Source organism: Melozone crissalis, unplaced genomic scaffold (genome assembly GCF_028551555.1).
Source record: "Melozone crissalis strain CALT ecotype California unplaced genomic scaffold, PUWL_Pcris_2 ptg000005l_1, whole genome shotgun sequence".
In the NCBI taxonomy this organism is placed as follows: domain Eukaryota; kingdom Metazoa; phylum Chordata; class Aves; order Passeriformes; family Passerellidae; genus Melozone; species Melozone crissalis.
In genome coordinates, this window is record NW_026535783.1 from 18,098,219 (window position 1) to 18,115,000 (window position 16,782).

Below are 16,782 nucleotides of genomic sequence, written 5' to 3' on the forward strand. Positions count from 1 at the left end.
CTTAAGTTTCACATCAGCAAGTGTCAAAGCAAGAAATCCAGCTTTAAAAACTTCAAATCAAGCAATAAAAAGAAAGTGAAAAGTTTAAGATAAATATTTAAGGTCTCTCCAATACCTGCAAAAAAGCCATGGAACTCAGTAATGTTTCAGTTCTTACTGATCTTCTTTCCCTTCCTAATTTCAGGCACATCAAAAGCATTGGTTTCACTTTATAGTTACTTGGCAGTCTTCTAACAAAGACATTACCATGGCAACAGAGTATTCTCAATGTTAATTTTTGGTGCTATTTGGCAACACAGAGTTTTAAAATTCAAAACACCTGCAGTTGGATCACAAATTAGCCAGAACTAACAATAGTACATAATCTTATGAGTGAATAATCTAAGTGAAAAAATGTTTCTGGAACTTCATTACAAATATTTCTCTCTGTTATCTGGAATTCCAGCTTGAAATATCTAATGGTTTTTAGACTCTTAGGAAAAGCTAGCAATTGCCAAGTTCTATTTTTTCCTTTTTTTTTTACAAAAAGAATCCTGTATTACAGTATATATTTTATGCATGTCAAAATATGTGGAACTAGGCAGAAATACTTAATACAGCTTCATACATTTCATTATAAAAACACATGTAAGTAGGGTGGCAAAGGCAGCAAGAAACACAAACACAAAACACAAACATAAAACACACCTGTGAGCAGTATCAGTGCTCAGTTCCAGAACAGTTTTATACAAATATATACTGCAAAAAAGAATATATTAAAAAAAAAACCAAAACAAGGTGAATTTTCAGCCAGATCAGTTTCCTGAACTGTTTTCCTGTATGGACACATAAATGTTACCTAGCTCCAGCACAAAGAGCAAAGTAAGAACTCAAAACAAGACAGAGATATGGACCACAACAAATCAGATTACAAAAAATGAGCTATCTCTTCATTTAATATAAAGATCAAATCCCAACATAGAAAGTGCTAAGGAACAGAGTTTTTCAATTACTGTTTGTGCCAACATCATGTTAATCAACACCACTGTCATGTTAATCTTGCCTTTGCCATCTGCAGCTACATGAGACCAGTTTGAATCAAGTGGGTTCAACTCTATCCCAATACAACTATCAGAACATACAAAAATTCCTTAAACATGAGGTAAATTCTTCTGGACTAAATTATTTCACCCTGCTGCTCAAAGTCGACAGAAATGCCACTGTTGGCTAGAGCATCCGGAAAACAAAACACCCGCAGCTTCTCAGGCCTCTGGGTGCTCACTCTGTCAGTTTTCCCAAGGGATTTGCTAAGGACAAATGAATAAAAGCACACCACCCACTTGGGCGAATTTCCACCTTCCTCACAGGAAAAGTAATGCACACACCCCTTGTGAGTTACTGTCAAACCCTTCCTCCAAAGTCTGCCCATGCTGCTTTCTTTGTACTTTCCCAACTGAAGCACTGAAATATCGGTTTCTTTATTCCATTTAGCACTGTATTTCCTCCTGCATGGAGAACAGTTGTCAGTTCTAGTGTAATTTCTCCAAGTGGAAACCACAGTGAGTACTCGGAAATGCTAAAAAAGATCATTTTCATCTAAAGGTTTTGAAAAGCAATTCCAAGTATCTAAGACAGTTGGGAAGGAGTAAGGCTAGCCTAGAATTACTTGATCGTTGCCAAAATTTAATGGATTTACTGCTTCAAAGTCAGTGTCTCACTGGATGGAGTCAGACTCCACGCTGTACTTCAGAAAGCATTCAAGTCCAAACCAGTACCATGAGATGGCTAGACACATTTCTAGACCCTAAATACACATCAGTAGTTGTAAACGTCCAGATGAGAAATAACTGTTATAAACTAGCCTCAAAATGCTATATTAGATATATCACTTCATCCACATGGAAATTGAAACTATACATGTTTTCTAAAACAGAGGACTGCCTGAAGGTAATTTCTAACCATATTTAATTGATCAGCAAGTTTGAAAACCCCCAGCTATCACTCTGCTAAAAATATTTCTGTAGAATGTTGAAGGAGGACGTGATCAAGGCATTCAATACAGACAAGCTCAACTCAATGGACTTTGATGTCTAGGACTTCTTAATCAGACCAGAGCTCTAGCTAGAACTCACACGTGAATTTCATGCCTCCTTAACCTTTGACTTTACAGAAAGACAGTAACAGCAGAACCTGCAGTAGTGACGTAAGAATTACAAGGGTGAACACACATGAATAAACAGTAAGAGTGCTGAGGGCTTCTATCCTTCTTCAAATGGTGAACCTTTCAAAAGCAGCTGGAAAAGAGCACTGATCACAAGGCAACATTATGAATGTCTACATTACTTGCATAATCTGAAGCACAGCTTGACTAGTGACTCATAAACAATCTATGCAATTTTTTTACATTAATTATATTGGTCACAAACATGATCCACACCTGTAGAGCTGAACTGCCATGACGAAAAGAAAATTGCATCAAAACTGGATATGAACCTTTGCCCCTAACAAACACCAAATTCAATCACAGTGATTCCAGTATTAATTTGGAGGTATGTTTGGTGGTGTGACTGCTTTGGCTTGGGATTAAGAGATGCTAGTATAAATGGTGGTACGGCCTCCTAAGTCACCACAAAAAACTTCAAGTCTTGAGCACTAATATGTTGCAACTTTTCTCAGCTATTCTGAAAGAGCAGAATGTCAAAACTGTGTACTCTGGAATAATATTTGTTAGCCTGGTTTCTGAGAAAATTAGCTTTGTTAGCACACTGCTTGTCTGTCAGTATCCATCTCTGGAAACTTTTGGGCTTATTAAACTGAAATCAAGGTTGACCAATCATCACAGCTCCTACATGTTTTGTGAAAACTGATAGTCATGTAGGAGTTGTGAACTAACATCAGCATGGCAGAACACAGAATTCAAGTCTTTTCCGTTTTGGCTGAGAACAGTACATGCATACTCGTTCACCAGCACATGTGGCTCTGAACCAACCACAGAACACTCTCCCCTGACTGTCTAAACGGGCAGGGAACAGGGCCATAACTGCAGTTACTGAGAACACTCCAAAAGCACAACAAACAACAAAACCCAAGGACAACACAATGAAAACTAAAGAGACAGAGGAATAACTCATGATCTATACTACATATACTATATGAAGCTTTATGGAATACTGGACTGAAAGCTGTAACATGCCAGGCCATCACTGGTTCTCAGTTGCGAACCATCGCTGGTTCTCAACTTACACGTACAATACATTTTATTTTTATCACATTGTTTGTACTGATGATTTAATGTCATGATTGAAACTTTATGGGAAATCAGAACACAGATGACTTGCTGAATGGGACAGAAGAAGGAGAGCTTCTTCTGTGCAAGACAGTTCATGAAAGATACTCTTATAGTTACTTCAACTGCCCTCAGCTTGCACTAGTCGCATGCACCAAGAGGCCAGGAAAAGAATGGGAAGCCAGTACAATGTTACAGCATCACAATATTTGACAAATATTAGTATCTTAATATTACCAGGAAAATGCATTATTATCATCTGTCATTCAACACCAACACTCATTTTGTAGTAAGACCCATTAACTTCAAAAATTGTATTACAATGTCACTATATAGTTGTTGTTATTATAATGCAACCATAAAGGAATAATTAAGGAAAAATGGTTTCAAGTTCATTAAATGAAATAAAACAGCATCATGAGAGGAATGATGAAGTTGAAGAAATATCTACTAAATCATGTTCCATTTCTCCTTAAATCTGAATGATAAAAAAACTAGCTAAATACCACAATTTTTAGATTGACCATAAATGTACGTTTTGCCTGCATTATGAAATCTTACTATGATAAGAAAAATTACATTTGTTTTAAAATTTAAATTAATTTTTCTTCAAACTCCCCCTCTGTAAATTTTGCCCTCTGTCAACACAAGTATGAAGAGGCCTAAGTACTAGAAAAAGGCTGGAGGGCTAATTAGGTATGTGAAAATTCCCATAAAAAAGGGGGATGATCAACTGCCAACAAAAGGAACAGCGATCAAGTTCTGCTGCTCATGCAAAGTCCGTGTTCTGGATAGAAGCAAACCACGCCTCAAGTTACATCTTGCAAGAGTTACAGCTAATTTTCAGCACCATATTGATACATTTTGGAGGGATAAGCAGCTCTCTCCATCACACTTTCCTCACTGCCTGAAGAAATTTCAGTCCCGCAAGTGTATTTTAAAACAACAATAGAAGTTTCTCCTCTCTAAGCTGTAACTTTCAAGGCTGTGCTTCCTTGTCGGATGCTCTGATATGACATGTATAACATTTAGAGAGACAAAGAAATTGTCTATAAAAGTAGCATCACAAGACCATAACAAAACACTTCACACAGGAAGTAAGTAGAGTGGTATGTCATGGAATGACACAGCACAATAAGAAAAGCATAGAATGATGTTAAATCTAAAACACTGATCACATAAAAATGAGTGAGTGGACTTCCAGGAGGGAAAAAAAAAAATTAAAAACAATAATAACAAAAAATTCATAACCACCTTCTTCTCATGCCTGGGAAAATAGTTATTGAGAAACAAATAAGAAAGATTTTGTATCCACATTTTTAAAGGAAAAAATCCTTTCTTAAAAAAAGAAAGGAGAACAAGAAAATAGGGAAATCAGAAAAGATGTATTTGTGGTTTATGACTTTCAAAGTATTTGGTACTTTTGCCTTTCTTCTTAAAAAAAAAGTAAGTATCGAAATGCATCCAGTGAGTGCAAGTAAGTACAACTAACTCGTGTTCAGACCTAGAGTATGCCAGTGACCAGCAAAAGCCATGGCCTCAGGAAACACACTCTGATAAAAACCTCATATAAGGGAAATCCAAATTTGCATCACAGATCTTTTTGATTTACACTTCCAAACAGGATGTATATTCTAAACAAAGACTATGAACATCACCAGAACATAAGGAAAACTTCCATTGGCTTCAAACATGCTGCAGTATGATTGGCCTGACAAATTCTGAAATACTATCCTACTTCCCACAGAAAAACTGCTCATCCTTCAAGGTGCTTTCTACTATTATGTCTCTATGAATTATATTTTTTGTGGGAACTTTATTTCAGTACTTACAGACTTATGCAAAAAAAAAAAGAAATTTAAAAAAATCAAGTAGCACTACCATATAAGCTACTCTTCTGTCTTTTTGGAAGGATGGTAAGAATTCTTGCTAGTGGGAATGGAGAAATGCCTTGTTATACCAGTTAGTGTTCCATATTCCCTCAAGTCAGTTTAAAAAACAAGACAATTTCGTGATGAAAATTCTTCATAAACACAAACACATGGGAAAGTCAGGGTTTAAAAAAAACCCCAAAAATCTAATAATCTGCATTCTTCCTAGAAGTTTCTTCATGATATCAACAGAAATTGGGGAAAAGGACAAGTATGGAAAGTAGAAGAAATAAAGTGTTTAAAATATCCCTTCCAGATGTCTGACATCTATTCATTAATTTAAATACCTTTCCACAAGTTGTTCTCTATCAGTTGCCAAGATGCCAAATCTACAACACATTTGCACACAACTATCCCAGTACTACTTACTAACAACTTGGAGCAATACTTAAAGGTTCTTGCAAAACCATCTCTGTTGTGACAGAACAGGTACTCTCACCTGTCTGGTCAATAGTGCGTTCATCGTCCAGCCATTGACAACTTTTCTTCCACACTAAGAGCTGGTTCTGTTGGGAGATTTCCTTCTTCTGAAGCTTGCTACCTTGTCCCATCTCTAGGTGCTTCTTACCAAACTGATTTCCCCTTTCCTGTCCTTATAAGCTCTCCTCATTCATCTTCATCAACCTATTCTTCTTGTTTAACACACCCCATCCCCTACCCATCTTTTTTGTCTGTTCTAATATTCAAATACCTTCAAGCCCCTTCCTTCCTTCCTTCCTTCGAGCAAGCAATCACCTTAACTGCCCTTTTGTTTTATACTGTTTGGAACCCCTATCTTATCCATGTAAGGTATGCTCTCCTGTGCTATTCACAACCTCTGCAGCATTTCCTCAGTGACACCTGCCTCCGGATGAAATCCGCTATTCATTCCTTTGAACCAGGTGCCTTCAGAACACTTCTTACCAGCCTCTCATGCAAACAGCTTTTATCTGCTCATCTCTTGCTATATTAATGTACCCGTGCATTACATTATGTTTTCTCGTATGTGTCCTCATTAAACAGCAAAGAGGATTCACAGAATCATTTACATTGAAAAACACCTTTAAGACAATAAAGCCTAACCATAAACCAAATACTGCCAAGCCAACCACTGAACCATGTCCCAAAGTGCCACATCTACACACCTTTAAATACTTCCAGGAATGATGACTCAGCCGTTACCTTGAGCATCCTCTTACAGTGTTTGACAATCCTTTAGGTGAAAAAAATCTTCCCTAACAGCCAATCTGGCACAACTTGATGCCATTTCCGCTCGTCCTGTTACTTGGGAAAAGAGACCAATCTCCACCTCACTACCACCTCCTTTTAGGTAGTTGTAGAGAGTTGCCCACCTCAGCTTCCTTTTCTATGCACAGTTTCATTTGGTATTAAATGCCATATGAATAAACAGGTATCATTGTGACCCCTCTTTGCAAAGGAAATAACATAATGGTATTTTTTGCAGACAAAATCAGTACAAGACTTTTAAATCCCTTTAGTTTATATGACTTGAAACACATTCAAAAGAGTCACTGAATTTAGTAATTGGCCACATTACTTGTCAATTAATTGCCCTTTACTACTGCAGCACAAGACAAATTGAAAAGAATTTTATCATAGCATACCAACGAGGAATTGCAATGAATTCGCAACTGGCTACTATTCTCTTATAGTAACATCTCCTCCCCCAAGCCCCCAAATTTGAAAGCCTATTATGAAAAAGTCTAACACCACACCTTCCCTTCTACACCTATTACAGCCTCGCTCCTTCTTCATTTAGCACCAAGTTCCAGACCCAGCAGTGTAAAGGCTGCTGAAAGATCTCTGCAAGGACAGCAGTAAGCAATTATGCCCATTTACTGTAACGGAACTATTTTTAAATTGTGTCTTACTCAGGCATATATAGCCATAAATTACATTTAATGAAAAAAACTACACTGTGTACTGCAAGTACCTCACAGTTCCCTTAAAGTAAAAGTTACTAAGTTTCCCATGACCGTTTGCATGTTTTTTTCATTATTGTACACTACCACACCAAGGAACCACAGATGTTTTTGCTTTATGAGAGCATCTTACTAGCCTACGTGGCCTACCACACACACTTTATATAAACCACTTGAGCTAAGAAAAAGTTTTCATTCCTGTCCTCAAGTACAGTAGTCCAATAACGGCTGTATACAACACTGTCAGAAGTAAAAAACTGCCTTGTTAGCCATGGTTAATTGCTTCAGTAATCTGCTGAAAAAAAACTGTGTGAAGAGCAAGCAGATCAGAATTTGCTGCTAATATTAGTAAAACTGATGATGTGGCAACTCTAGAAACTTTAGAAACAGCTGCTGGAACAGTTCCTAGGGGGAAAAAAAAGCCACAATTCCTCAGAATTTTATCTCACAGAGTATAACTTTGGAAATTTCATAAGCTTTCAAAAGACTTTTTCCTTAGGACATTTACATGGTCTGTAAAAGAATGTTAGGAATTTAACACTTGAACTGTTTTAAACAGAAATCAAGCTCTATGTAGCACAACTTTTCCTTCTTCAAGAAACTGTTGTGCCTACAATTATTTATTAGTAACAAAACTAATGCAAGAATTTTTACATGCATTTCCACAGAGCTAAAATGATTCCTGCCAAGTATTCCAGAGTTTAAAAAGAAAGCCGTGTTTGCTTTCCAACTTTACATAGACTTATAATATACAGAAAAAACACGGTGATTTGCCAGTATACTAAGAAATGAACTGATGGAAAAGATTAGCTATTTAGTTTTGAATCGTGCAGAAATTTATCTTTTCTCAGTTCTCATAACTTGTTTATATGCCTTTCCAAGACTTTAGACTGACTTTAGTGACATTTAAGAGAATGCAGAACAAGCTTCAAGGAAGTATTTAAGACCAAGTGTGAGCCAGGGATACACAGATCTTGGCAGTGCCAGTAGCCAGCCACAGCTTCAATTTGACCACAAAGCATCCCAGGCACCCATATTTTTCAAAAGTATCCAAGTGCTAGCCATTCTACCTTCAGAATAATTTTGAAGTGGTCACACATGAACTTCAAGCCAGCTAAAGCTGACCAAGAGGCAGAGATGCTGTGATACATGTGTGAACCATACTGGCAGACAGCTCAGGAGAGAACAAGAACTGGTGTCCACCATCTGAGGGACAGCTTAGATGCTGGGGCACTTAACAGAATTGAAAAAACCTGATATAGGAGTGTAGGGTAAATGTTTCTACTTCAAGAAAATGGCTTGGCCAGCAACCTATATAGGTGCTGCATGAAATACAGCTCATAAACCACAGAGAAAATAGCAAGGGAACTTGTCTATACACCAGCAAGAAGAATTTTTCTCAGGAGTAAAGAGTTCTGAGTTCATGTTTTTCCTTTCAGGGAGCTCATGTATTTTGTACTAATTGTTGGATAAGCAGCCTTTGGAGCACAGTCAAGGACTTTTCCTATGGAAATGCTCCCACTGATGAAACACATGACCAGGCTCCCCTCACTCCATAAAATCACCCTTTGCCAGACAGTAGCCCAGCAACAGTATTTGTTAATATTTGTGATTAGTGCACTCTGCTGGTCATTGAGGTTCATAGGAATAAACCCACCTCAGACTGAGGGAACCTATCCATCAGCTTTCTCAATTACTGGAAAGTTTTATAACAACTAAGCCATTAAATTAAAATTTTTCCTCAGACAGCTTCATGCCTTAAGAGATAAGACTGTATCTTGAATTATGAGCAGTTAAGATATCTCACAGCTCAGTCCAATATCAGGTAACTGGTTAGATGCCTCACCTCAAGTCTCACTTCTCCTTTATATGAGGAGACCAGACACAAATATGAAATTGCCCTAAGAGGTTCCTCAATTACCTCATAGCCCAGGGGATAGCATAAAAATAGATCTTTGGGGGTAGCTACTTTATTTCAGTGAGATGCTGGATCGCTGCACTGAACTGACTGCCCAGTATTCTGAACTGCCTTAAACACGGTAGTGTCTACAGCACTCTGTCAGTGTTATTTTGAAAGTTTCCATCTAGAATTCTTTTTCGTCACAGTAAGGAAGGCTTAGGAATATACTTTAAAATATCAAAACATACGTTAGGTAATAGAAGCCACTTGGATCCTTGGATCTAATACAGTAAAAATCTGAATGCTCATATCAATTTGCCCACAATAGTAAAGAGCATTTTAAAAGAAAGATTGAAGCATCATGCTTCAACAAGTCCTTGAGAGCAACAGGTGTTAATTTCTTAATTACTGTTAGAAATACAACTCAAATACTACACTTTCCTCTACTTATTACCAGACTGCAACTGGTTCTTTTGCAACAGATAAGAGACTGTTTTTTCCCCCCTTACTCACATTTCCCATAAAATAAATATAAACTCAGTGACATACAAGAGGCTGTATGACCAAGTTCAAGGAAGTATTTAAGAACACAAATTGTCAGAGATAAACAGATCTTGGCAGTGCCAGTATGCAGCCACAGCTTCAATTCTGACCATAGAGCATCCCAGGCACCCGTATACCCTGACACCACTGAAATTTTAAGATTCTTCTTTAAAGCTGATTTTTAAGTAGTCTCCTAGGAACTCATTATGTAAAGCCATCAAGATCAGACAAATGTAAGGGCTCATTTGGCTTCCCCTTTGAACTCTGTAGTTCTCCTGCCTTCACAGCCCTGACCACTATTTCCAGTGGTCACAAAACACCTGCCAGACAACATAACTGTACATTATGCGTCACCCTATTGTAGGTTTTTATGGTTCAATACCCTCCTTAAATTCTATGTTTATTTCACAGAAAGCCACTGCTTACAGAGAAACACCTAAGTGAGATGAAATACAGCACAGCTCTATCAGGCAATCAAACAGCTCACTCGCTGTGGTGGGATAATCCATCTCTCTGCCTCTGCGCCCATCCCGCTCACAACAAGTCCCACACGGCTGCTGCTCCCGCTGGCTTGTCAGAACCCGGTAAGATTGTTACCATCAATCTGCAGCAGAAAACCACTCTAGCAACAAACTTCCTACCAGCACAGAAGTGGGAGGCAAGACCACCTGGCTGGAATGGGTGAGTGAGAAGCCCCAGATTCAGAAGCAGCAAGTCCAGACATTTGTGAAGAAACAGTTAGAGAATCACACTCCATCAGGGGCACGTCTCATCTGTCTGAGCTGCAAAGCAGTTCTCCACAAAAAGCCTTATATTTAACACTGAAGGTGCTTCAACTCTCTCGGTTCCTACAGAATAAAATGTGAGTAAAAAAAACAGACCTTGAATAAACAAGATTTTGAATTATATATCTAATTTATCACCCTAAATCAATAAAAACACAGAGAGGTATATCACATCTGAGTGACAAGATAGTCATACATAATGTTGAAGAAGGCTGAAATTACAGAAGATCTTAAGTAACTGCAAATAAATACTCACTTTGTACAGAATGCTTCTTGCAAAAATGGTGACCATTCAAAGACAAAAAAACTTCAGGTTAATTTTATTATCAATTAAAAAATATTTAAGCATGCTAGATATACTGTATAAAAACTAGAAATACATAATACACAAAGGACTAGCATGGGTAAATACTCAGATCTTTCACTTTTAGTGCACCTATCAAAAAACATGACACAGTTCTTGGCTAAAGAAATCAATTCAGCTTCAGGAAGAATTAATGACTCGCTCAATTCCCCCCTCCCTAATCTTTCCTGATATTCTGTTCAGACCACATTCTCTTTACTTCTATACAGAAACTTTGGTGACCAAAAGTTACTTACTTGTAGAAGGATGTACTTGAACTTTCTTCAATTTGTGAACAAAGACATGTATAAATGCAATTTCAATAGCTCTTTCCTCTTTGTTTTCTGTCTTAGCTGCATCTGAACACCTAAGGACAAACACAACACCTACCCACGCTATACCAAGACAACCCAGTCTTTATATATAAGCATCTACAAATACACATTTACTTCTGTTTGCACTGTGATAAAAGATTAAATAACTACAGATATAGTTTTGTAGAATTATTAAACTACAGTTAAAACTCAAGACTGCAGTTTCAGACTTCCAGAGACTGTATGTCAGTCTTTCTCCCTAAGTTAAGGTTATGCTCCATGGCCTGCTTGTCTGATTTTTTTCATTATCAGCCACGCTACTCATTCCTGACTTTGCAATACACCAATTTAAATTCTTAATTCACACCTCCAGACTGCTTTCTAAACATGCCATGACCTAAACTGCTGCCCAGCTAAATCTGAGGCCAGGATGTCTGCCCTAAATCTAAAGAGTAGAAGAGCTGAGTGTTGCCATGTAGAGTATCACAACACAAAGTGCTGGGACCCAAAACAATATAAATGGATTTTATCACCTCGAGCTTCATAACTAAGCTCCCTACATAACAATTTTAATTCTGGACTTTGCTTGGCAGGGTGAAAAATAACTGTGCGCACACATCATTCTCAAGGTATGGTTTTATCTTGATCCTAGCTTTTAGGAGAGAAAAAGAACAATTCCATTGTAGATGACAAGCATTATGCAGACATCAGCTTTTATTACCTAAAACCTGTAGTTTTGTAAATATAGAGAAAAACTATTTTGTCTGCATAAGATTAATTACTACAAATTTAAGAGAAAAATTCACCTGATAGCAAAGTTTTGATATCCAATCAAGTTTGGAAAATTTGATTCACGTGTCCTACAGAAACAACTTTCAACTCCAAGAATTTGCTTTTTATAATATGATGCCTTACTAATATTCAACTTTAGCCATTACAACACTCATGGAGGTACATATAAGAACACTTATTTTTAAAACACTGTATACAGACTTCATTTGCATTAGCTTCATGAGCTTTCTGCAGCATAGCTCCTTGAGGTAGCTGCAAACAGAATACTTAAAAAAAAAAGAGAATAGAAAGAAAACTGAATTTGTAGCATTAATTCAATATCATTAGCAGATTAGGACTGTAAAAGCAGAACAACATAATTTAAGAAACACCGGTGCTGAAAAAAACCCTAGAAATCTGTAGGACTCCCATTCAACAGCTTCTGTTTCATACTATTGTGTACTGCTGATCAACAAGGATAATTTTTTCACATTAAACACAAGCTATCTCCCTTAAAACTTGCCCTTATCCATGGTAGTTGATGATTATGTGCTGCCATCTAGCAAATGTTTCCAGAAAAGTTTAACTTTGGGAGCTATTCTGTGGCAAGACACCTGAAATTTCTTAGAAAGCTTTTTAAAATAGGAAACATATTCAAGACAGCAACAGGTTTTTAAAATTACTCCTTCAGCATGCATGCTTGTAAGAGTAACCAAACTGGAGAATATCATTAGACTTGATACAGACAAACCCTTCAAAAGTAAGGCCATACCCAGTGAATATGGAATGGCAAAACTGAAATTTTCATTCTATGACTTATGCTTTCCTTTGTTTCAGTGAATGCAATAAGCTGAAAATGGTAAGAAATACTGCATTTTCTTCTTTCCCAAAAACTCTAGTCTTCACTGCTTCACTTTGTTCCAATTTTGTGGTTTTAATTTCCTTTGCACCCATTCTCCCTCCTTCACCCACCCAATTCATCCAGTAATCAAAAAGCAGCAATCCCATACAGTAATACAATGCCTGCATTACAAAAATATTGTTTCTTAACCCTTTTCAATCTCAATTTTTCAGTCATGCAGTCACACTGAAACTGTACCATGCTATTTACCAGCAGCAAGATAGCTTCCTCCAATTGCTGGACCTTGCTGACTGAGCTCTGCCAAGACCTTACTTTTTTGTTATTATCTAGGTATATATTCGATTAGAGTAAACAAAAGAAATAATTTATACACTTTTGGCACAAGTCCTGCGTGTTAACACGGAAATAGTGTGATATTTTGAAGTACTTACACTGCTATAAACAACTTTTCATGAAAAGAAACATTAATGAAATGTCTAAACTAATTATTTGTGAATATGATTGGTTTCTTATTATTTTCTGTCTTATTTCACCTCATCACAATAATTGCAATTTCCTCTTTTCACCCTGGGTCCTTAACATTGTCCTTAAATCCCTCATTCATCCAGTCTCCTAAAGAGTACAACATTCTCATTCTTTGCTCCCCATAGATCAGAACAGCTGGGAGACTATTGCTCCATGGAGGTATTATTCTTCAAGCAAATCGTAATTAAAAAAAACCCGAAGCCCAACAACTTTTAAAGTCTCCATTCCTTTCCAATCTCTCTGAAATTAACCAAAGAGTTCAAAAGCTCTCAGAAGGGACAAAGGCATCACAGTCCACTATTTGTCCAATTTCCCCAGAGCATTTTCTAAATCATCACCATTAAATCATGATGCAATAAAATGTCCTCTAGTTTCAAAGCACACATACACTTGATGTAGAAGACACGGCAGAACAAGTAAGAATTCTGACACTTATAACTATTTCTCAGCAACTAATATCAAACAAAAAACAGTAAGTAATTAAAATAGAGGTCAATTAACATTAAGATAAGTGCCAGTTTATCTCACTGGGAAACATTGGTTTTAAGAATATCTGTTCTTCCTGTAAACAAAAGGTGAACTGGTAAAAAAAAAAATTAAATCTGTCATCCTAGAATTCCTTAAGATTCCACCATTTAGCAGGACATGGTATTTTACGTTAATTAAAAGCAGAAGTCTTTCTTTGCTAGAATTAAAGCCTGAAATATATCACAGAATTTCACAGAATGGTTTGGGTTAAAAAGGAGCTTAAAGGCCACCTGGTTCCAACCTTGCTGCAATGGGAAGAGTCATCTTCCACTGGACCAGGTTGCTTGGAGTGCATCCAGCCTGGCCTTAAACACCTCCAGAGACAGGGCATCCACATATGCACAGCCCAACACACACCATAGAATTCCTTCCTAATATCCACCCCAAATCTACTCTCTTTCAATTTAAAGCCATCCCCTCTTATAGAATCTCTACATGCCTTTGAGAAAAGTCTCTCTCCAGCTTTCTTGTAGACTCCCTTCAGATAGTGGATTCCTGTAAATCCAGCAAAGACAAACAAGTTATCAGCTGTATAAGGGTGACAAGGTTGTCTCTGCAACAAATACCATCATACCTACTGTATATGGCCCAATGGGAAAAACCCACATGATCCCCACAGTATTGTCTGACTGTGGAAAGCTGAAGGTGCACAGAATAGAGCTGCTCCACAATTTGCTTTCCTTTAGCAAAATGGAAGAATAGGCAAGAAATATTATTTAATAGATTGCATTTTCAAAAGTTACCCATTTAAACATGGTCCTAATAAAATTCCTCCATTTCATCTTTATTAGAGGAAGATATGATTTTTACTCTTAAAATGTACTCTTACAAGGGCACCTCTGTAACAAATACACAGAGGGTATCTGTTATAGAGATATGAAATATCCAGGTATTGGTAAATAATTAATTTTACATTTTATAACTAAACACCACAGTCATTAATACAGCTCTGACACTTACAAAAGAACATATGCATAGAAACGGAAAACACCTTTTACTCTACTCATGCTAGGTCTCATCCTACTCTAAGCCAGACTGATCTTCTGTCCCTCTAGAAGAGATGGCATCCAGGATTTCAGTCTTTGTCCTACCCTTCATCTCAGATAGAGCTATTATTACAGAGTGTCCATTTTTTGTAGAAACTAGTAAAAGCTACTTTCTCCAGAACTTTCAGTTTCCTCTCAGGATAAAGTTGTTATGTAGATGAAATGATATTCCTGAAATCTTCCAATGTTTTGTGCAGAAACTTATTGTACTCTTTTTATGAGGAGCTCCTCAAGTCAAAGAATGCTCCTGTTTTCATCCTTGTTATTAGCATTTTTGCAATGAAAGACTATGAAATATCACTCAAATGTGAATCAACCACAAGGAGTCCACACTACCACAATGACTGAAATACGCTCTTCTCTCCTTGGTGATTTACAGGTATGTTTCAATGTCAAATCACTCATTTCTGACCTTACACTTGTTAACAGCGTGAACCAAAAACTACTGAGTAAGTATCTTGATTTTATGCACTATCAAACACTTTTCCTGATGAAGAGGTTACACTTCACTAAATTCTTGAAATCAACTTGCAAATTAACCCCTCTCCAAGTTATCCTACACCTAAAAAAAAGTAATTTTTGTTCTGCTCATGGCATCAAGCTGTTAGTTATGTAGGAATTCTGGATGTGCACAGTGCTAAGTGCAGGTGTTCATATCAAACATGCTCAGAACTGCCAGCTATTCTAAACTGCAACACCTAAAATGAGGTTACTTTAGTTGTGTCAGGCTTACTGTGCATAATGAATTGCAACTACGTAACCAAAACCCGACACGAGTGAAACACACATAACCGAATTCACACTACAGTGAAGAAGAAGAAAAAAATATACTGAAATAAACATGAAATACCAAACTTCTTAGAGAACAAGAAGAAATTAGCCGTAACCTATTCATTTTTCATTTTCAATCTGTTCATGTGCGAGAAAATAAGGCAATATCTTTGCCATCCAGGAGGCAGGCAGCTGGGGCTTTGGCGGGTCCGGTAGATCACCTGCAAGATTTCAGCGTGAACACAAACACAGCAAGGCAGGCGCGAAGGGCCGGCACTGGGGGTCAGGACGCCGCACCGAGGCACACGTGTCGCAATCGCGCGTAACCCCCCGCAAGCAGTTTAACTTCACCCGACGGATGCTTGTTTCAATCACAGCGGAGCTCCAGCACACGGGACGCGCTCTCCCACGCCGAGGGACGGCGCCGGTCACCCGCGGTCTCCCCTACGGCTCCGGGCCGCCACGCCGGCTGCGGCAGGCTCGGGCCCGAGCCGGCTCGCTCTCAGGCCGATCCGCCGCCGCCACCCCGGCCCTTCCCCGGCCCAAGCCCCCCCGGCCCGCTCCCAGCGGCGCCCCGGGTGTCTCACCTCGTTGTTGAGGTTCAGCACAGGAGCCATGGTGCCACAGAGCCGCGCAGGCCGCTCCGAGCCCCGCACGCCGCCGCACGAACCGAAACCGCGCGCAGGCGCCCAGGGGCTGCGGCCCCGCCCCGGAATCCGCCTTCAACGCGGGTTAAAGAGCTTTGATTGGGGCCTCTCTCCTCCCGGGCCTCACCGGACACGGGGCGGATCCCGAGCCCGGCCTACCCGGGGCGTCTGGGCCGAGCCTAAGGAGGTCGCCCGGCCCCCGGTGAAACCTAAAGCTTCGCGGCGCGGGGCTGTGCTCGGCATCGCCGGCCGGCCGGCTGGTTGGCTGGCTTAATCCGGGCGATGCAGGCTTGTAAATCGTTAAACTGAAGTGGCCTCTGCCCCCACGAGCTTATAGTAGAAATATTTCTAGTTTATAGTAGAAATATTTTGGGGTTTTTGCTTTTCCTGCCTTGTTGCTGCTGAGCGGAAGGCGTTGCCGGAGTAAGCTGTGACCGCTGCCGTAGCTCCAGACTTTGCTCCATGGCCACCGTGACAAAACAGCCTCCGTTTTCAAAGTGCCTCACAATTTTCAGATTGAGTCTTCCGTTAGCGCAGAAGGAAGATTTAGGGCTGTGTAGAAAGGTCCTGAAGCTTTGGTTCTGTGAAATTTTACATACGTAATTAATTTTAAGTAGCCGTGGTGAAGT

The 16,782-nt window shown here is 38.8% G+C and overlaps 1 protein-coding gene across 1 annotated transcript in view; it reads right to left on the minus strand.

Annotated features, from left to right (window-relative positions):
• Positions 1-16,222, minus strand: part of SRFBP1 (serum response factor binding protein 1) — a 67,624-nt gene extending 51,402 nt beyond the window's left edge. Inside the window, exon 1 of the mRNA XM_054284772.1 lies at positions 16,094-16,222. Within this exon, the coding sequence (XP_054140747.1) occupies positions 16,094-16,123 (30 nt within the window). The 5' untranslated portion in view covers positions 16,124-16,222. The remainder of the gene's footprint in view (positions 1-16,093) is intronic.
• Positions 16,223-16,782: the final 560 nt, after the last annotated feature.